Raw genomic sequence first — 21,881 nt, 5'->3', positions numbered from 1 at the left:
CTTCATTTTGAAGTAAATTCCCTTTTTTCTCCTCCTCTTCTTCAAATGGCTTCAGCAGGCATGAGATTTTACTTTTCATTAAAATATTTATATCCACCACACCCATCTACCACAGGACAAAATTTAACTAAATCTCTATTTCTAGACTTTTTTTTTGGTTAAAGTTAAGACCAGCTTCTTGTTTAAAAAAAAAAGAAATAAGGATTTTTCTACGATCCACAATTGTCAGCTTTAAAAAAGAATGAAAAAGAAAAAAAAAGAAAAAAAAACACACACAGTATTTTCCTCAGCCCCTAGAGGGCAGTGCTAACTAGGGCAAAGCATTTATTTGCCATTTGTCCTGTTCCACATACAGAATTTGACCAAATATGTATGCTTTATGCAAAAGGATAAACCCTTTAAAGGTAAAATTATAGTAGAGGGTAGAAAATAACCTGCACCTTCTGCAACAGCTAGTAAAAGAAATACTTTTTATCATAAAGAAAAAGAAACTTGTAACAGTAACAAATAATATCCACTTAAAGAAAAAAAACTCAGTTTTTCAAACTTGTCAGGCGCAAGTTCCCAGAGCATAGAAAGAGGATCCTTATGTATTCCAATGCATCCAAAATTTGCAATGGTTTACAAGAATCTCATTTTAAACAGCAAATGTTACACATCAAAAATACAACTGAGCTTTTCTGATTACAGAACAAAAACTCCTGAAAAAAGAAAAAGGGCGGTGGGGGGGGAGTGGAGAGGGAGGGAAAGCAATAAAATGTCCCACAAGTTTCCTAAATCTGAGCATCCTTCTCAGTCACTGAAAGGCTTCACTATCTATCTCACAAGCCTAAAAATCCTTCCTGTTCTTGCAAATAAGTTATTTAGTGATAGCAACCTTCCACCCTACTTAGATTTAGAAATTCGGCTTTTGTGTAAGACATCCTGACCAACTCATACAAGCCCAAGCATCGCACTGAAAATTCTATTCAAATCAAGCTGAGGACTGTGACTTTAAAGATATAATGCAGCATTAGCAAGCACGTACAAACCTTGCACGTGCTCCAAATGAACTAATCTGCTGAGCACAAAACATATCTTACCTTTCATCACAATAGGAAAATTTCATATCAAGACTGTGACGACTGAGGAACGTTTTACTGTCCAAGGGGACCTCGATGTTTGATGGATGAGGAATGGGTTCACAGATTAACACCAAACAAGTCATGGGAGGCTTTTTGTAACCGCAATGAGTCTGATTGCTGCAAGTGTCATACACACGAATATGGCCAGTGCAGTGGAGGACCTATAGGAGAATGAGATTTCTTTTCAAGACCATCTTCTTTTCTGTCCAACAGCACAGATCTTATTTCTATCAGTACACTTCCAAAGTAAAAATAGTTCTTATACAGCAGGAAAGAAAAAAGAAATTGTATGATCAAGAAGTCAGGACTTCAAAAAAGGTTCTGAAAGAATTGTGAGTAGGATTAGCACTTGGTATTATAAAAACCTGTATTTTGTCTAAAGAAAAAATGCATTTCAAAACATTATCAAACTACGCTCTTTTTATTCTAATTATTAAAAATGGGATAGCCAGCAACCTCAGAAAGACCAATAATCAAGTCCTTCAGAGACATCTCCACTGTCATATTTATAATCAAATTAAACAGTTGTCAGCATAAGCTACTATCATGTAATTTTTCTCAAAGAAGACTTTACACAAACATATTTAGGCATTGTAGTTTCTAAGAAGTAAATATCCTTTGATTTAAAAAGGCGAATTCATTAAAAGACTTTTAAAAAAATCATTTTAAAGCATTGTTTCAGTTACCTCCCAGGTGAATTCAACATTAAAATTCCGCATATTTAAACACAGTCATTAATTAAGTACTCAGCAAAACAACAAGCTCAAGTGACATAAACTAAAAATGTTGAAATGAAGTAAGTTAAGACATTAAGAGCTGACTGCCAAGCTGCATAAATATTTCTTTGCAGTAATTACCTTCCATGTAGCAGACTTAATATTCACTGTTCTTCCCCTGCTAGTCAGTGTACACTTCATTCTGAGAAAAAAGCTGCGCTCCGTGTTCTGCTCTTTGCCCTTTTTCACAGGACCTAACAAAAGCAAATAGTAAAGCACTTCTTAAGCTCTTGCATCATCTTCCCTGGCTGTAAAAAGACATGTTACAGAACTGTGTCTCACAATGAGGGAGGACAAAATAAATGTTAGCTTTCCTGAAAGAAGTTAAGAAATCCTAATGGAAAATTATACTAATGGTACTCATTTTTTAGTTTTACTTGCTAACAGTAGGGCTTAAGTGTTTGCCTTTATAGAGAAGAACCTTTCCAAGTCAGTTATAAGCTAGACTATTAAAAAAGAAATCCTAATTTCAGCAGAGAAAATGTGAACCAATTTACCAGGTGATCTACAAGCAGCTCACTGAATTGAAAAGGAAATAAAGCACCAAGGAAAATGAGAGATAGGAAAGAGTGAATTTGCAGAGGGGTGCTAATGAGCTAGAACTTAGTCATGGCATAGCATGGAAATTTAGAACACATGAGCTTACTTATGATATGAATTCATCTCATGTTTTGCTCATCTTATAAAATTCTTCACAGTAGCTTGAAGTGTAGCTACCAGCTTGACAGAATTCCTTAGAGAACTACACTGCCCTGTCTACTGTAGCTATGCTGATAGCAGAGACCTCTGTGGACAAATCTACTCTGTGCTGCAAGAGAATAAACTCAATAGAAGAGAAAAACATGCAAAGTTCGGAAAAATAACCATAACCTATTTAATTCAGCTTTTAAAACTGTACTTTTTTAAAGAGTTAGGCCAATTCAGAAATTCATCGCTCCGTGTTACTAACTTCTGATGCTTAAGGGTGTGCTCTAAGCAGCAGCTATAAGAGATGGAGCAGCTTTTAGAGGTCTAAATCAGCCATTATTTTAAAAATTGCCAGTTTTCCAAGTTTCAAAAGCAACCTTGTAAAAACAGAATTGCCGTTCAGAGTTTCTGCCACTCACATTTATACTAATTTGCACCTGTACAATCCCAAGGAGCAATATTTAATCCTCAAAAAAGTAATTTGATGCAAGAGCTGCAGTGGAATGGGACTGTTACCTGGGAATCCAAATATAGTAATGCTCTAATTTAGTGTTTTGTCTGCCAAGTTCATTTGTGAAAGATTTATTAATAATGCTTTTCAGACATCTTATTGCAGTCTAGTTAATTTTAAAAGGCTAGAGTTACTTTTCATGACACTCATTCATACCATGATTTTTAAAGAGAAAATTTATAATATATTAAGAATATATTTTTCATAACAAAATAGGTGTTTACCCTGCTTTGGCAAAGATTTCTTTTGCAGGTGCAATATTGTATTCCAATTGCAGGGGGGAGGGAGGAAAAGGTCTAATCTAGTCCTGGACACCTACTACAATAAGTGCAGAGAAGCGTAGAAAGAGCACATCTTCACCCCCAAGCCCTCCCAGGAAAAGGTCAGGTCTTAATTCTGCACCCTGCCTGGTCTCCGCCTTGGATTTAGTGATACAAAAAATGCAGAAGTGGTTCTTAAGCGTCTTAAGCGATTTTGTGAAATGTGGCGATCTATTATCATCATCTAGATTGAGAGTCCAGACAACCCTCTTCAATGAGCCAGGAATTAGAGACATCAGATTTTACATTTATAGCATAGTAACATAGGTCCATTTGGAGGCATGCATATTACCTCGTCCTTAATAACTACCTAACTTTGGAAGCCAAAAAAAAAAAAGAGAAATCACCAATTCATGGACACATTATTTAAAGGTATACAGAACATGTGATCATGATGCTCTATGATACTACTCTAAAGAGAAAAAAAAAATTAGGAAAAAAATCCCTATTTCATGCACTGATTCAGAGGTGCCATGAAGCATCCATTCCAAAGCCCAGAATTAACAGCAACTCTAGGAGCCTGTGTGGTTGGGAGGGTGTTGTTCTTTATTCACACCAAAGCAAAGAGCAATGATATCCGTAAGACTACTAGCCGATACATTTTTTTTTCCTCCTTTTAGTCTTTTATGTCTTAGACATAACACTACAGATTTCTCTAAGAAATCATTCTCATTCTCTTTCAAACATCAATAATTCTGCCCTAGTCATTAATGAATTCTCATCTCCTACAATAAGGATATTTCCAAACTATTTTGGCTATTTCTGTAGTTAGTACTTCTAAACAAGATGAGAACAAAACATTCTATTTTATTTTCTAGATTTCACAAGTCCTTTATCTGGCAGATAACCACACAGGCTAATAAGAACAGGAGCTGTCCTTAACTAAATTCAATAGATTGCTTTCTTCTCACCATTTCTGTGTGTAAGCATTTCTCTCAGCTCTTCGTGGTCACATGGATGAGTGAAATCAAACACACTGTGTCCCGTCAACTCAAACTGTAAAAATAAGCAGTACAGTGAGTCTAACTTTTTATATTCAAATCTGTAAAAAGTTAATACATTTTTGTAAATCTTAGGAAGTGTCAATATTTCACCTGAGTAAGTCCCATACACTTGTTCACATTTTCAGACATGTAAATCATGTCCCCATCTTCAGAGAGAACCATGACAAATCCATCAAGAGCTTTTAAGTAAAAACAGTTCAGCTCCTTCTCCATTTTGGCTTCTGTCTCCAGCTCACCTATAAGAACCCACACACTTTTGTGAGTAAACATCAGTCATTCTTCACTTACCATGAGGAATGATGTCTGGCACCAGTCTATAAGGAGGCAATCTAGCAGGACTGTTCAAACACACTCTTATTCACATATCTAAGCGACCAATTAAAATCTTCAAGGTCTGGTAACGATACCATGAATTACAAAGTTAGAGCGAGGTTAAACCCTCTACTTTCTACATACGCCAATAAACCCTTAACCTTGAGGAAAGGCATAAATACAACCGTCTATCTCAAAAAGACATTGCAAACTTTTCTCAAGGTCTGCCTTTTAAGAATATGTCTACAATACTTCAGATAATTTCTGATGTAGGCAGGCGCACTTTAGTGCGGCATCCATGACGAGCGTAACAGCTAGCTCAGACAAACCCATCCACACAACTGCAGGAACGACTGCAACAAGGGAGACGCTGCCATGGTTAACATCACCCTCAGTGGAGAACAGAGTGTTCATCAATGAAGAACATCCACAGGTAGCTAGGCCAGCTTTGCACCTGCCATCTACGGTTTAGTAAAGCACATTCTAACCTATTTTTCTAAAAGCAAGTTTTCATGAAAGAAACCTCATTTCAGGAAGAGGCTTGCAAAGCTGAGACTCTTAGAATGGCAGTGCAGCTCAGCTTGCTTAGGCAGCTAATATCCTAAGAACAGAAAGGGAAAAACAAAGGTCATTAAACTGTGTCCAGGTTTTTTCTGTGCCTTCACTAATAGCCTCTTTCTAGTGGAAGGTCTCCAACCAACTATTAATTTCAGTGTTTCTTACATTGCTCATAGGCTTTAAAACCAGTGTCAGTATACATGCAGCCCCTTCTCCAGATGCTGGTGACAAGTTATCCACTTACCAGCATCTAGCAGCTTCCTCATGCGCAAGTAGCTGATGGTCAGTCTCATAATAGAGGCCTTGTCGAGGTGAGCACTCACTGTGTGCGGCAGAGGCAGCTGATGGGCAAGTTCATAGAACACTTCAGATTCCTTGCTCCTTCGGCAGCGCGCTGCATCTCTTGATTTCTCCTTTCTGCGTTCTGAACTAATCCTATACCAACAAAATTGGGGGTTAATATAAAAAAACAAGGGTAGGAATCTCTAGTGTAAGTCAAAGTTGAAACTATATAGGCTGCCCAGTAGCCAATAATTTGCTATTAAGGTAATTTAAAACTTTAATTTCTAAAATTAATTCTGCAGCTATCAGGCTCTACCACAGTTAGACTCCAAAACACAGAGTTCTTCAACAAAAATCAGTTCTTAAAACAAACAAAACCAGAAAAAAAAAAAAACAACTCACAGATATCTAGATACACTGAATGCTCTTTAAGTCCGTATCATCTCATACTTGACTGCTGCTCTGCAGCCTCCAAATCCTGTTTACTTCCCTTTTTTTCCTGCCAACCTCTAAAGTCCATTCAAAATACTACAGCTTAGGGTTATTTCTAGTATGATGCTTCAGTAATATCACGTTCACCCTCCAAATTCCTCCATTAGCCATTTCAGTCCTCACATGCTAAACTTGTGATCCTTACAAAGCCCATTAACAAGTCAGGTACATATAGATATTGACTTAACATAAGGTATCTGCAGCTTTTCAGGCATCCCCAGAAATACTTCACCTATTTCTTTTTCCCATATAGCCCCTCCCATAACTTCTCGTATGTTGGAGAAGTCCCCATGAGAAAGAAGTTACCTCATTCTCCCTCTACTGCCTCTATTAAACTCATCTCCCGCAAAAGGCATGAAGTAAACTGCAGCTTGCTAACAGCAAGCATGGAATCAACTTAATGCAAGACAAATATAAGCCTACAAACACTTCATTTCTAATTCAAAGTTGTATGACTTTATGCTAAAGAGATTAAGTATCATCAACTAAAGAAGAAAAAAAAATTCATGCTGCAGTATAGTTACTACCAGCAAACAGTTTAAGATATAATATTCTTCAGTCAGATTAGGAAGAGGCTAGGCATTATCACCACCAAATTTTCTTTGCTAAGTCTGGTAAGCAACGAAAAAAATATATTTTATATATATTTTTATATATATATATAAATAATATATATAAAATATATATATAAATATATATTTTTTTATATATGTAAAACTTTTTTTTTTTTTTTTTTTATTTAGCACATATGCTGCAACTGTACCAGAAATGACACAGGAACATGACTCTAGCTGATTTTACCTGGGAAACAAGTAATTCTGACTCCCTGGAAGCAGTGAATTACTTGCACAAAGCAGCACATTTTTAGTCCTTTGCCTACTGTGGTATTCACTACCAAAAAAATGCGTAGCTCCTGCAACAGTATGTCAGTAACAGTACTATTAAGACTGATGGTAGAAGCAAGAATGTCTTAAAACATTAAAGTAGTTTAAGAATCTGTTAAAAGGACAAAGTAAACTGACAGTATTTCTTCCAAAAGTAGCTTATTTTCTCCTAACTTCATGAAATTTTAAGGCATCTCATCCATTCTTTCTATCCCTCTGTCACTGCTGACACAAGTAAGCTTTAAGCTGATAGCAAGTTCTTAAGAAATAAAAACAAAAACAAACAAACAAACAGACTACTATATTTCTATGTAATAAGATTATATCAACATAACACGTAACAGTAAAGGAGGTGACTGGAAAACTAACAGGTATTTATTTATTTATTTTAAAAAAGACCTAAAATAGTTCTACCAGTTTATCCAAATGCAACTTGTATTTCTTAAAAGGAAAGTATAAAATAACTGCTGATATTTTCCCATCTTGCAGCTTTCCACACGTTCAGTCTCAGCTTGAGGATAGAGGTTCCTGCTCTAGCAGTGGCGATCGTGGGCTGAGAAGCTTGAGGCTTCCCTATATACAGGTACATCCTGAAGCCGTCATTACTAGTCTGACATATGAAAACATTGAAAAAATATTTTAGCTATGTAGCCTGATGGATTTAACATGGCTGAAAACAGGCCTCAAATATCTTTTCCCTCAGTGGAAAACTCCGGGTGCAGGTGAACATATTCTTGATTCTCTTAGTGGACTCATATTATCTCTCACAATATGGGTAAAATGAGTAATTACACTTCCATAGATTCACCTTTACATCCCTCATTCAAGATCCCTTCTAAGTAAATGTCCTCACAGTATAGAAATTCGGGAGATTAACACTTGAAATAGTTTTTTTCCATCTGACTAAATGCCTATAGTTTTATTATAGCTTCCTTTTCAACAACAACAAAAGCCAACAGGTTTTGGCAATAATACAGTGCATTTCAAGACTACAAGTTTAAAAATAAGAAATGCATGTGGAGAAGGACAGTGCAAGACATAGAAATAGATACTAGCCTCACTAGTTGGAATTTCAGCCCTCTCTCACACTTTATTTATGAAGGATTTATATTCTCAGAAATATCTCAGATATTCTCTAGATTTACTTTCAGCAGACAGGAATGTCAAAATTCCCCACAATCACTGAATTATTATGCAATTCAATTATATAAGAAAATCAAGTGCTGCCTACAGGATTTTTTTTTTCTGATTTTAGAACAGGCAAAACTCAAGTAACAACCGAAATGTTAGTACCAAAAGCTGATGTTCAAGTGACAGATTAATCTCTCTATTACTTATTACATATTTCCTTTCTAGAAAGGCTTCCTACTATATAAGATAAATATTTATACATTTTAAATATTTAAATAAATAGCAGCCCAGCAGTTTGCTACGTTTTTGTTTAAAATTAAGCTGTAACCAATCTGAGTAAGAACTAACAATTTAACTAGGAAGATCAACTACCGGTTTCAAAGAGTTTTTCTTTAATGGATTAAATTAATGGGGAACAGGTCTTTCACAAGTGAGGTGTGTTCACTGACTATGGAAAGTCAGGGTTGGCTCATCGTGGGATGTCACCAGAGGGGGGGAAAAAAAAGAATATAAATATATATATATTCAAGTTGCAAGTACTCTAACCTTTGCTACTCCTACTTAAAACAAAGTAAATTAAAAAGCTTTGTCTTCACTGGTTGGGGGAACACTTAAGGAAGAGGACTGAGCAGCACAAGATGTGAAAACGAGCACTGGCATCAGGATGGTGTAAGTCATCTAGTTCAGAGATATTTTCTTAAACTGTACCTATGTTGAAAAAAAAATAAAGTCTTTACTACAGAAATATCATTCTGTAAGTAGAGCAAGAACATGAGCTCCATTTGAAGTAAATCCCAAGCTTCTGCTTTTTCACATGAAATCAAACAACCTAAATATTCTAAAGACAATCTCAGCTGATGAGTGGATTATATGCTCAATGACAATATCATCAATGCCCATGCTAGGCAGGAAATTGCATGCAGCTTCAGGTATGATGTTTCCTGCGCAATGGCAGTGCCAGACATTCGTTTCCATTTTTTTTTTTTTTTTTTTTTTTTTAAATCACAAGAATACAGAAGCAGAGAAGCAATCTCAAGCAGGATATGCAACTACAGCTCACAGAAAGCAATGATTCAGTAAAAATTTTAAATCCAGTATCTGGCACATTCTTATATACGTAAGATATGTTCATGTAAAATAGCTGAATAAACATCTGCGTTCCAAAAGAGATCAGAGTTAGAGACCTAAAGCAAAAACATATTTAACCACCAGGATCCACTACAGCTGGACTGAACTAGACTGAAGGATATTACCCCGGCTCACTGCCCAAACTGAAAAAGGTTTTAAAATATGGTGAGATTAATATAAATAAAGCTTTACAGCAGGTTTTTGCAGCCAGTAAAAATTGGCCCAGCAGCCGTGAGGACAAAGACAGCCAACAGCAGCCATCCCTATACCAGTTACCGATGTAACACAGCCTTCGTACCGCGTGTGTAATTCCTGTAACTGGGATCATGTGAGCCATCCTGGCCAGAGCTTCACACTTAAACCTGGTCACCACATCATCCCCGAGCACCCAAACAGCACACATTTCTAGAAGCCAGTCCCCAAAATTTTGGATATAGCCTGACATGTTCCTTTTCTCACATGCAAAACTATTCAGGGACCATATTTAGAGCTAACTTGTTTCTCCTTACTCACCACTATTAACTTAAACAAAAATCGAACTCTGGAAAGTATTGTTAGTAACCAATAAATTTCAACTTTAAATTGCTAACTAGAATGAGTCAGAGGACAGATCTTAAAACATGCAGCACGTTGACTTTGCCTTCTAGTTTCTTCAACCACTGCACACTAAGTCAAATTTTACAGATGTGCACACAATATTACCTTGCCACAATAACTGATCTCTATGCCATTTTACTACTGCTTAATTTTCTGTTCTTCTAGTTGCACATTTTTCCATAGTAACTTACTGTCTCCCCTAATCCATTTTTCCCATTACGTATTTTCAACTTCCCATGTAGAACAGCTACTGAATGTGTATTAATCCAGCCTCCTACAACTTCCAGTAGTCATTCACATTTCTGTCTCTAGAAGCCTTTAAAAAAATAAAAAATAAGAACAATTGAGAGGCCCTGATATCAACACATCTGTTCTTAAACAGTTTCTTAGAAGTACTTTTTAAGACAGAAACAGAATGTAGTCAAAATCAGTGCATCGCAAGGCAAGTAACAACATTTCAGCATTGACCTTTACCTAATTTTCAGTTACAAAATTAATTTTCATTTGCCAATACAAGATTTCATAAGGAATACTTTCATGTTAAGTACACCCTATTCTGAGATAGTAAAACTAATACTGGAAAAGTCAAACTGAGTCACAAGAACTGTACCTTCTCTGTAACAACACAGCTTTAATATTTCTTCTTTAATGCCAAGCAGCTATTATAGTAAGATAGCATATTAACAGTTTATGTCATTATTGCTGGTATTTGATATTACAAAGTAAATCTATAAGCGGCTTTGCATTTAACTTGTAAGGTTAAATTAATTCCTGCTGCTGGTATAAGACGCAGTTGTATTTTTATGCCTACTCTAAAAAAAGATGCCTCTGCCAGCAGAGCTGCATGGGTCGGAGGTGCAATTCCCGATTCACCAGAGCGTTTGCACAGGTACCTCAACACAGGTACTTACTTCTGCACAGGGACAGCCCCAGCTCGGCACATCTGTGCCGACAGCTCTTAACCTGCTTTAGTACAATAATACACCCTTGCCAATAAAACACAGCCTAGGTACAATCTTACTTAAAGCACAGACTCCCCAAAGTATATTACAACAGTACAGAATATGCAGTCAATCGGGGACAGTTTTCATTACCCTTAATTTTTTTTTTGTCCAGAATTCTGGAAAAACAATTGGTCCAGATAAGCCCAGCTCTGATCACAGAGAAACTAAACCAGTGTAATTCCACTTCCTTAAATATTTCACATTATAAAGGAAGCTGTAATGCAAGCAGAGTGCACTACCCAAATCCAGATACATAGGTGTACAAGGACATATTCCTATTAAAAATAATAATAATCTAATGTTCCACAAGGCTTGGGGGCTCCCCTCTTCATGTCCCCGCTCAACAGTCTGTTTGGCCTTACGTGCAGCCCCGATGCAGTGGCCCATCAGCCAGGCGGCCCATACAGGCATCCAGATTCGCCGCGGCACCGACTTTCACGCTCACCCGACAAACTATAACATAGGTTCAGGCTTATGAACAGAGGAAACTGTGCATTTTTGGTTTACGAGGGAGATGCAACTTTTGTGGTTTAAGCATAAGAGGAAAGCGCAAGCAGGGAACAGGGGACCGACTTCATCAGATCTGCTTGCTTACAGGACTACGTGTTTCATGGCAAGTGCCAGAACACTCATTGAAATGGGGGAAGACATTTCAGAGCCTGCTTCTGAGCGCTCATTACAAAATCTGGACCTTCAGTTCAGGAAATCAAGGGACAGACTTTCCAGGATATGTGTAACGTACACATATCCTCCAGAAATAGAGGAAGCTAGTTTTGCTATGCCTTTCCACAAAACATGTTCAGATAAGCTCTTGGAAAACAGAGATTTTAGCTTTCCCCATGTTGCTAAAGAAGGCTGCCTGTTCCCCTCTATAGCTGCATTACAAACTTAGCACAACCTCCCAGCTAACAGCTCATAATGAGCTCCCCATTACAGCTTCATTGTTTCTTGCTCTGACATGATTTTCTTTTGAAATATTATTGTCTTCTCCAATACGACAGATTTTATTTACGAATCCTGCTTACTTTCTAATCTCTGCAGAGAATTCTTTTGAGAGAAAAGGATCCTAATCTTGTGTGTAATGACAAGCATGTGATTTTCTAGATGAAAGCCTTACTCATTATGAATTAATGAGCATTATGGCCCAGTAATCTAACATAGAAAAAACAAAAATCCATTGAATATAGTAACAAAAAATTAAAAGAGCTGCTAAATGCAGAAACGAACAACAGCCGAGTATAAAAACAACATTTCTCTATGTAAACTATTAGTTAAATCTCATTTGTTTGTACATTTCTTTTTAACGATGCAGTTAGAGCTACTTTCTTTACATTACAGCAGTTTTTTTTGTAATTTGAACACGAACAAAAAAAAAAAAATAAATAAAAGCAAGTAGTTCAAACTCTGTGTTGGCTACAGTACCACAAGCTCTCTACATAAACGGTGCCTTTGAAACCTGCAGCTCCTTGCAAAACGAGAGTGGAGAGAGGTTCCACAAGAGCCTCCCCATTACACGTTAAACAAGCCACACAGTAAGAGGCCTTGCTGTCAAGAACATAAAGTCTGTATAAAGAGCCATTTTACAAGTAGGCAAGTCATGGCACAGAGCAGAAAGCCAATGGCAACAGAAGTGCCTGTAGCAAAGCCTGGAACTCCCAAACGTAGTGCCAGGCCATATCCCCAAGATTACCCTCCATCTGTATGAGACTTTGAACAGACTGGAAAGACACAGACTCTTGATAAAGTAATTTTAGTCTAAATCACAACTTATAATAAAACTTCTGTTTTATAAGCCACTGTGTTCAACCTTTGCAGACTGGAGGCCCGATATTTTTTCCTCAGTGCTTCAGCGCATGATGTTGACCTTGTCACTTCACCTTTGCTATTTACTAAATGCCTTTAACAGTATGTTTCAAGATCACCATTTTCAAGAACTAATTGAAAATATATATATATATGTATAAAATTGCAAGTTTATTCTTCTATATGTATAAAGAACATAAACAGATCCACTACACAGGCTGCAAAAAGCTTACATCAATAGCTAGGAAAAAGAGTCTGCAGCCATTTCAGCACAACATCCAAGTACATGCAACAGTGAGAGACAAGGGAAGAATTCTTCCTTTCCGGGAAATCGAGCACTGAATGCTCTAGTCATCAGCTAAATCACTTCCATTTAAGTCTTACTGGTTCTTAGCTTAGGTAGGGACTGAAGCTATACACTTAATATTTCACATGGATTACTTAAAGAGTCTTCTACTGCTTGGAACATATTCTTATTAATTCAAAGGGATATAAATATGAAAAGATGAAGAGGAAAGTCTACAGTAATTCCCTTTCAGCATTCAGGTCCATTTATTATTCTCAGCTGTAAGCAGCATGAAATAATTTCACAAGAAAGGAGTACGGGCATCAAAATTCTTTTGCTTTTTGAAATGTAGAAGTTTTTACTAAAAGAAAACCGGTCTGGTTTTGGTTCAAGCTGAAAGTAAAATTGTATATTCTGGAAAACAAAATATGTCCTCTTTTTCAGATAACACTTCCATGACAAATAAATATCCCTTTTAACTAAATTTTAAGGTAGTAACTTACTTAATAAAAAAAGTTTCACTGCTGTAAATAGACCTGTTTGACACACACAAGCACAGTGAGTCAGTTTCCTCAACTCTTCGTTTTAACTGCAGGCTCCATTTTAATTTGATGCAAGTCACAAGTTCTGATGTAACATTTTTCCTCAAAATCCTTGACAAGTGTTCATTTTGTACAGTGCCGCATTGAACAAATTTCACAATCTCTCTCAGTCTACAGTATACACAACTATTGTAGTAGGCATTTTTAAGGAACTGCTACTATTGAATCTTCCTGAAACATCAGTTCTTCAATATCAGCAGAGCCATTTTGAATGTTTGGGATTTCTATAGCTCAGCATTTTACAACACTGCATTTCTGTACAAGTCTCAGTATTATCAGGCTTCAGCAGAAGGAAACAACAGATTATGCATACAATGAAACCCATCTTTATCAAGGCATTTGTTCTGAGCAAATATCTTGGACCAGATCCTCAGGCTGGTATGAACAGGCACAGCTTCAATGAACCTCTGCTAATTTACATCAACTGAGGCTCTGGCTCCACATCAAAGAACCCTGAAGTGTTCATCACCTACACAAGCTGCATTAAAAAAAAAAATCACATGAATTCATTGGATTTCATGTTCATGCTAATCATTTCAGAACTTACCTTTCTAAGCTAAATAATAGATCTCAGCAGAGGAAAGGTTTAATGACCTTCATATCACAACATTTTGAGGTATTTCATGCACCTTTCCTGAATTTTCAGTCAGTACAGAGCACAGAGGTGCCCCTTCTCTCCTGAGTCATTCTTTCTCTGGTGCCCTATGTTGTAAAATCCCCAGATGTTTGCCATTTGAGGGCCATATGCAGCGAGCTGCTCACTGGATGCTCCTGCACACTCTTCTATCAGCTCTACCAACCCTTGAGCGAGACCCTAAGACTGCTCGAACTTTCTGGGATTCAAAAGGAAAAAGCCTGTTAGATCTTCAGCATTTTCTCATGTCCAAATTTATTTCCATATATTACCTAGGTTTGAGACATGTTGACACCTGCACATAGATCTTGGTATGGCAAGATATAAATAGTGTTTTAGCTGATGACTTGTAATCGAGAACATTCCTTTCTTTTGGACCTTAGCTGGCAACACGAGATGTGGCAAAATGACTGCTGTGCCTTCTTGCTATGGTTCTTGCAAGATTTGTTTTTGAAGAGGTTTTTTGTTTGTTTGTTTTTTAAGAAAATGTATCGTAATTTGATCTTTATTTGCATCTCGTTAGAACAGCAGTATGATCAGGAAAACCTAGATGCTCTAACACTCCACTGCAGAACCACGCGGTGCCTCCTACCTGGCTTTAAATATGCATGTTCCACAATCACATAATCACACTTTGTCGGCCTTTCATATCACCAAGCCCTTACAAATAAATGGGGATAAGATGCTCAAAAGATTTTTTGAAATCCACAAAACTGCATAAATTCACAAAATCAGGGGGTTCTGCGATTCAGTGCCCCCTTTAATGTTGAAAATGTCATGTGATCTTATTTGAAATAAATTAGCATATAATTAGCCTCATACAACATGAGCACATTCAAGACTTTAATCCATTTTCCTATGTTCGCAAATAGAAGGAGTCTCAAAAGGAGATCAAAACACCCCAAACTGAACTCACACATTCTTGAGAGCCTCTGGAAGGTTTGGGCTCAAATGGCAACACAGCTATTGGTTATTAATATTTATTTTTATGGATTTTGTTGTTGTTATTTTTGCCACTTCATCAGCAGAGTGCTGGAAACAGTCTTCTGAACTCCACACCACAGGTCAAGGATTTGGAGGAGCAAAGGTCTAAGGCAGCCTCACAACATGCGGAGGAGGAAGCAAGCACCTATATGTAAAACTGCAAGCTGATACTTTCCTGACTAAAGTTTTCCACGTGATAACAGAAAGGATTTCTCATTCTCCTCCTTTAACGGAGTGTGCAGTCATGCTTTGCAGGTGGCCGTGTAGCTTCAAGGCTTACCAGGGTTTTAACATCACCTTCACCTAACCTAAACAACCCTTTGCCAGCCATTTCTCAGAAAATGAGGAACGCAACTCCAAGAGGGAATAGGACACATTATGCACTTGTAGAGACATCATATAAACCAACAGCTGACTAATTACCCAGACAGACGTTGCTGAGATCAGTATGTAACCACGTCTCCCTCCCCCCCAAGGTCCAGGGTGTTTCTCCTAACAAGACAGCAAAGCAGCATTTACGCAGAAGGCAGTTTTAATCCAGCACTTTGAAATACTTGAAGTAAAAGCCCCTTCCTGTTCTGAACCACTTACAAGTTGGACCACCTGATCTCATCTACAGTAGACCTTGCTGCACTTAAAGAAAAGCAAATAAAATGGAAATTCATCCTGCTGCTTCCATGAATCTATACCAGTTATAAATGCCCCAACTTTCTTCTCTGATAAAAGCCAACCGAAGCACCAACAATACAACATTTTAAGAAAAATATCTACAGGAGACAAGTTTTCCACAGCTTTTCTTTTCCTTGTTTTGTACATCTTGAGGTCATGAAGCCAAGCCGAACCATCCAGAAAAATCCAGAAGCCGGTCGAGACAAAGTTCTGCAAGCCATAAACCACCCTGCCCTCCCTCGACCAGCAGATAGGTAGATCCTCCCGCAGAGCTAGAAAGGTTTCTCCTCTCCTTACAGCGCCTAGGAGGAGGCCCAGCTACAGGACATACTGAGGGTTTTGTACTAGCTTTCAGCTCTGTTAATGGTGGCTCAGTTCCACCAGTGTTGAAAGGAACTGGCAAACAAAAAGCAAAGGGGCATATTCAATTCTAGAGATCTCACAAAGGTTTAAGGAGCAGCGTTAGCACATCGCCTCTTTCACAACCTGCCTCTCAGGACCTAGGAGTCGCAGTCAGATTTTGCTGTTCCACCTCAGTAGCAGAAGTCAGCAGCAAAATCCTGGTCTTTCAAGTCACCCTCTTGGGTACTCGATATTAAGTCCCAACTACTCCTCTTGGGTACTCGATATTAAGTCCCAACTACTAGAATCGGAAGAGCTCAAGACACTAAGGTCAGAACATTAAGTTATTCAACTTAATGTCTCCAATGCAACCCAGCCCAAGCACTCAGGAAATTACTTTTTAAATCTCGTTTACCATTTCTCTTTAGCACTCAGATGATAAGGTATAAGCAATTATATATATTATTCCACAAGTGATGAATTAAAACAAGCCCAACATTTATTTTGCTAGTGCATCTACTAACCAGCTACCAAAGTAACTTAAATGGCTCCTTTACTTAAAACAGCACAAGAATCACTCCACTAACAGCCAATAGTCCTACTACCTGAGGAGGAGAAAAATTTTCATAGCACAAGCCATTTCTGCACTAAAATTTATTAAAAGAATGAGGAAAATCATCACATTTCTAATCAAAAGCCTTAACTTTGAATGAAAAGAGATTTAGTAAGCAAATCTCTAAACAAGGTTGCTTTATCCACTATACACACCAAGATGAACTCACTGCTGGCAACACATGGAGCAAAAAAGCCACAAGCCAGGAGCACATGAAAATGATGCAACTACCAAAGCAGAATGGATAAAACCCAAATAGCCATCGCTACCTAATCACGTTGCAAAAGTATATGGTGCTTAAGATTCCATAATAAATCAGGTGAGATCTACACAACTTTGAGACTACATAAAAGAATGGTTTCAACAAATCAATCAATACTTCCAGGTGCTATATTTTGCTTATTAATTATATAATAGACAGATTTGGTCAAATTCCACATTTTCTGTATCTCACAGCACATAACTAGCAAGCAAAAGCCTTTCACTTGACCCAGCTGTCGATAGCTGAACATTACCCAACTACAGACACAGAGAGGGGAAAGGGAATTCGGTGATCCTAACAGCGCCGAAAGTTAAGGTGCACACAGGTACCATCAGCCAATTTTTTACTATCAGAAAATCAGGACTGGAAGTTTCTCGGGGTACCCTAGTCTCTAAAGGTATTCTTCACAGACACAGTCAAACAAACCTAGGCCCTTCTAAAACAATTCAGGCTCACTGAGTCTCAAGCACCGCTCAGAAGTTCTCTGACGAACTCACATCCTTCCTTTCTGGCTTAGCCATCCTTGCTCTACTGCACATTCACAGCCCCAAGATGAGCACAGCAAAGACACAACACTGCATTTTAATTAAAGCACACTCTACAACAGGTAGAGTCAAAATACTCCTTACTACCTCGTAAGAAACATTTCCAACCTTTAACTCTGTCTTCAGGATGCACAAGAAAATGAATTCTCTTTCTTAAGCTTTGCCTTTAGGGAGGAAGGGATAAGCTAGGCATACAGATTCTTGCATTCTCAAGAAAGCAGATTACATCCAGGGTAAGGAAATTGGAAAAAAAAAAAAAAAAAAAAAAAAAAAAGGGACAGAACAGTAAGTGAAAATAAATAAATAAATAACAAATGTCCAAGGACAACAAAAAACAGGAACAGAAAAAAATGTCTCAAAATCCCTTTCTAGACCTGCCACTAAAATAGGCCAGCAGAGCAAAGAACAGAGCAATCATTTCTCTTGCAACATTTTCTCTAAGGCTTCTCAACAGTTACCAGTTTTCAGTCAAAAAAAAAAAAAAAAAAAAAAAAAAAAAAAAAGGCTACAGCACTGGCACCACCCCAGGTGCCCCACAATATATATTTAATTAGACTAGCAGCTTCTTCTCCACCCCCTACATCATTGTAATAACTTGAAATTATCACTGGGATGACACAGTCCTAGAGGTAAAGCACTCGCTTGGTGCTCCCCGTTCCAGCTCAGCACAAAGCTCAACATCCATTTTAGAAGCCAGTTACTCGGGCTCCCACTCTACCCACTGTATATACTATTTTAACCTCCTCTGGTGACCCCTGGATGCAAGGGCAGACATAACCAATCTCTGAGAAAAAAAAAAAAAAAGAAGAAGAAGGTATCGATATCAACATAAACAAACGCTGTCTCCTGCGGATGGAGATTACAGCAATTAATCCCTCCACAAAGCTCATTGGGGGAACATCCAATCTAAAAATCTGATCACCTAAATACTCCAACTCCATAACTTTGCTATGTAACAAAAGCTTTTAAGGCTTTTATTTCCCCCTCTTTCTAATTCGAGCTAACAATCCTTGGTGAATTATTCATACTTCTCAACTTACATTGTTCAGCAGCCCTCCTCCCCCCCACCCTTTTATTTTTAAAAAAGCTTAGGCTTTCAAGACTCTTAAAAAAAAATCTCCCCCTCCTCAATAAAACCAGAACATAATATAAATTCAAAAATTCATTGGCCACCTTAAAAAAATAAAAATCGTAGCAGTTTATTTTTAGGAAGAAACACAGCAGCCCACGGCTGTTTTCGGCACATAACGACCATTTGGAAACGCGCTCGGAGTTCTCACGGCATTAGATCCAAACGGATGAATCTTCCTCCTGCCAATCTGGCATTAACCAACGCTACAGCGTTACCCCCCCCCCCTCCTTTTTTTTTTTTAAGGGATCCTCACAATAAGGCCATAGTCTCACACACGCTTTAGCCACCGTGCGCGGTAACAAGCGCCATTGGGAGCCAGGCCCCGCCGAGGGGCCCCGGGGCTCCGCTCCGAGCCGCGGGCTCGGGGCCGGGGCGAGGCGGCCCGCGGAGGTCGCGCCACACGCGCGCCGCGGCCGCGACCCGGCGGAGGCCCCGCGGGGCGAAGTCACCTCACGAAGGAGCCCCCCTTCCCTCCCGCTCCCCGCCACGAGCCGCCCCGGGGCCGGCGCCCGCCGCTCCCCCGGCTCCCCCCGCCGACAAAATGGCGACGTGGACAGCGAGGAGGAGGAGGAATGAAAGGGCGAAGCGCTGCGCGGGCCGGAGAATGGGGAGCGCGGGGAGCGGGAAGAGCGGGGAAGCGCTGGGAGAAGCGGGGCGGCAGGGGCGCCCGGGGGGGCAGAAGGAGGGGACGGCGCCGCCGCCCGCGGGGAGGATGGAGAGCGGGAGGGGAGGCGGCCCCGCGCCGGGGATGGCGAGAGGGGGACGGGCAGCCCCGCGGCCCGGCGCGCACGGCGGGAGGGAGGGAGGGACGCGGGGGAGGGAAGCGGCGGCCGGTACCTTTTCTTGTCGCTGACACCGCCGGGGCTCTCCATGGCGGCCGCGGGCTCCTGCTGCTTCCCGCTCGCCTTCTCGCTCGCAGCCGGAGGCGGGCGGCTCCAATGGCCGCCGAGCGGCGCGGAGATGGCGGCGCAGCCGGGAAGGGGCCGGCTCTGGGGCCGCGCGGGCTTCAGAGCATCGGGGCGGGCGGGGACGGAGGGAGGTGCGGGCGGCGCGGGGCGCAGCGGCGGCTGTGGGAGGCGGGCGGCGGCGCGGCGCTGGCGGGGGCCGGGGGCGGGCCGGGCCCGGCGCTGCGCCACTGAGGAGCCGCCGCGGAGCCCGGCCCCTCGCGCTCAGCTGAGCCGGGAGGAGGCGGCCCCAGCGAGGGGACGGCAGCGGCGCCGCGCCCGGCCGCAGGGGGCGCCGCAGTGCGGGGGGCGCCGCCGCCCCGGGCCAGGGCGCGCGGCGGGGCTCGGCCCTGAGGGGAGTTCGTCCCGCGGCGCCTCCTCGCGGGCCGGGGCAGCTGCGGGGCGTGAGGGAGCGCAGCCCGGCGTGAGCGGGCGGGACTGGGGAGGCCGCTCCTGCCCCTCTGCTCCCCCCGGGCTCGCTCGGAGCGCAGCCCTAGGGCCATTCCCACCCGGAGGCCGCTTACCGGCTGCTGCACCCGTGTTGCTGCTTGTGCTCGGCCTCTGTGCCGCACCGGGTCGCGAAGGCACGGTGGGAACGCGGCGTTTGGCCCGTTTCCTCAATACTGTGCAGTCACCAGGTTCGTGTTTGGTCTCAAAATCCCACATACCTCGGCCCGAAGCTGCAAGAGCACACGCCACTTCACCAGGCACCAGAAGAATGCCTTTTTGTTTCTCTCTTTTCTTTCTTCCTTTTTTCTTTTTCTTTTTTTTTTTTTTTTTACAAGGAGCGACAAACACTGAAGCTCCATCCCGAATACACGTCACAGCTTTGCTGTCACAGGCATTATCACGGGAAAGGTTCCGTGCAGGAGCCCTGCCTGAGCACGGGACAGGGGCGCTCACAAGTAACCTCCAGGACACGCAGCAGACCCGGCTGCGGAGGGAGGGAACTTACAGCCGGAGTCCACACGTGTGAAATTAAAGGCTCCTCCACAGCAACATTAGCCGTGGTCCCTTAGTCATACACGTTCATATACATTTTGCCTTCTGTGAAGCAGGTACGGTTGCAATTCAAAGCGAAGGGACTCCTGAGCTTAGACGTTGCTCCATGTCTCGCAGGCTTCCTCCAACGCGAAGTTAAGTGATCATAAAGAGCTGAACCATACGACACTGCTCAGTTCATAGCACAAAGGTAATGATACCTTTTAAAAATAAGCTTTGACAGGCGTATGTAACATCCGTGCACTGCTGTGTGCAGTTGTAATGTTGTAAGGAACACCTGCAGGGCAGCAACCATGCCATGTCAGTCCTGCATCCTGCTCACATCTCTACAGCGGGGGTCTGAACTTTCTCGTAACACGCAGTCCTTTTTGCATACAACGGTAGGGGCTATTTATAATTTCTTTTGAAGAAAAAGGCAATGACCGTGACATTTAATAGAAATCACAGGGAGTTTCTATATGAAGTGAATTGCTCCTGCCTGCCGCAGCCTGATATGCAGAAGAGACACATGTGCTACAGACTCCTTCTATCCCTTGAAGGTTTCTCATGCAAATGCTGGCAAAGGCCAGCTTTGCTTAGCTTATGAGAAGTGACACCACGATGGCCCGTGGCAGTGTGGCTGTGGACTACGGATATTTCTGTTGTTCCGTTCAGTGGAGCCTCAAGAAGAGAAATAATCAGAGCAAGGCTCAAACTCAGGTCTCCTGCATAAACACCAATAAACCCCGGACAAGCACTCGTGGACACATCATCTTTCCAAATGAGGCGTATATATGTATATATATATATATATATATATACACGCACACACACATACACACATATAGCCCATGCAAACATAGGGACAAACTGCCTCGCACGCAGCCCCCTCGGGTGTTTTTAGTGCAGTCGCAGGGCTGCCCTGACGGCCCCTGAGGAATTTCCCCGGTGACACGGGGAGGATGTCCCGGGAGGTGCCCAGGCGTCATGCCCAGCTCGGTGTCACCTCCCCGGCAGAGCGCCCACCCCGGGGGCGCAGGGGGGATTTCGGCAGCCAGGCGCTGCTAATGCAGGTGCATCCCAGCAGGTTGCACTGAGCAGCCTCCGCAGCGCCCCTAACCCCCGCGTGAGGACGAAGGCGCCGGCACCCACAGTGAGAACCTCCAAGGCGCTTCCACAACAGTCCCTGCACCAATATCTCGTCCCTTGATCTCCTGCAGGGAGCCAAGCCAGACCCCAGGCCAGTGGTAGAGCCCTGAGCTTGTCCTACCCAG

General features: G+C 41.3%; 1 protein-coding gene and 1 long non-coding RNA gene across 3 annotated transcripts in view; one reads left to right on the top strand and one right to left on the bottom strand.

The window, feature by feature from the left end:
* HIF1A (hypoxia inducible factor 1 subunit alpha) overlaps nucleotides 1-19,686 on the bottom strand; it is a 28,365-nt gene extending 8,679 nt beyond the window's left edge. Inside the window, exons 1-6 of one of the 2 annotated variants that reach the window (XR_015914370.1) lie at nucleotides 19,520-19,684; nucleotides 5,537-5,727; nucleotides 4,513-4,658; nucleotides 4,330-4,414; nucleotides 1,982-2,094; nucleotides 1,083-1,285 (exon numbers count right to left, since the gene is read on the bottom strand). Coding sequence is in view for 1 of the 2 variants with exons in the window: in XM_088539504.1 (XP_088395630.1) it covers nucleotides 1,083-1,285; nucleotides 1,982-2,094; nucleotides 4,330-4,414; nucleotides 4,513-4,658; nucleotides 5,537-5,727; nucleotides 19,520-19,554 (773 nt within the window). In the remaining variant the exon portion in view is untranslated. Of the gene's footprint in view, nucleotides 1-1,082; nucleotides 1,286-1,981; nucleotides 2,095-4,329; nucleotides 4,415-4,512; nucleotides 4,659-5,536; nucleotides 5,728-19,519 lie in introns of both variants that reach the window. The other variant, XM_088539504.1, reaches the window with a different exon arrangement.
* Nucleotides 7,357-15,328, top strand: LOC148595910 (uncharacterized). The gene is made up of 2 exons (XR_015914388.1): nucleotides 7,357-7,533; nucleotides 15,164-15,328. It is a non-coding gene; the product is annotated as an uncharacterized LOC148595910 (long non-coding RNA).
* Nucleotides 19,687-21,881: the final 2,195 nt, after the last annotated feature.

Source organism: Tinamus guttatus, unplaced genomic scaffold, assembly GCF_059628265.1.
Source record: "Tinamus guttatus ecotype Peru unplaced genomic scaffold, ASM5962826v1 Tinamus_guttatus_pri_ptg000048l, whole genome shotgun sequence".
Lineage (NCBI taxonomy): Eukaryota > Metazoa > Chordata > Aves > Tinamiformes > Tinamidae > Tinamus > Tinamus guttatus.
Note: the sequence above shows the minus strand (reverse complement) of the source record. Positions and strands in the feature narration are given on the sequence as shown.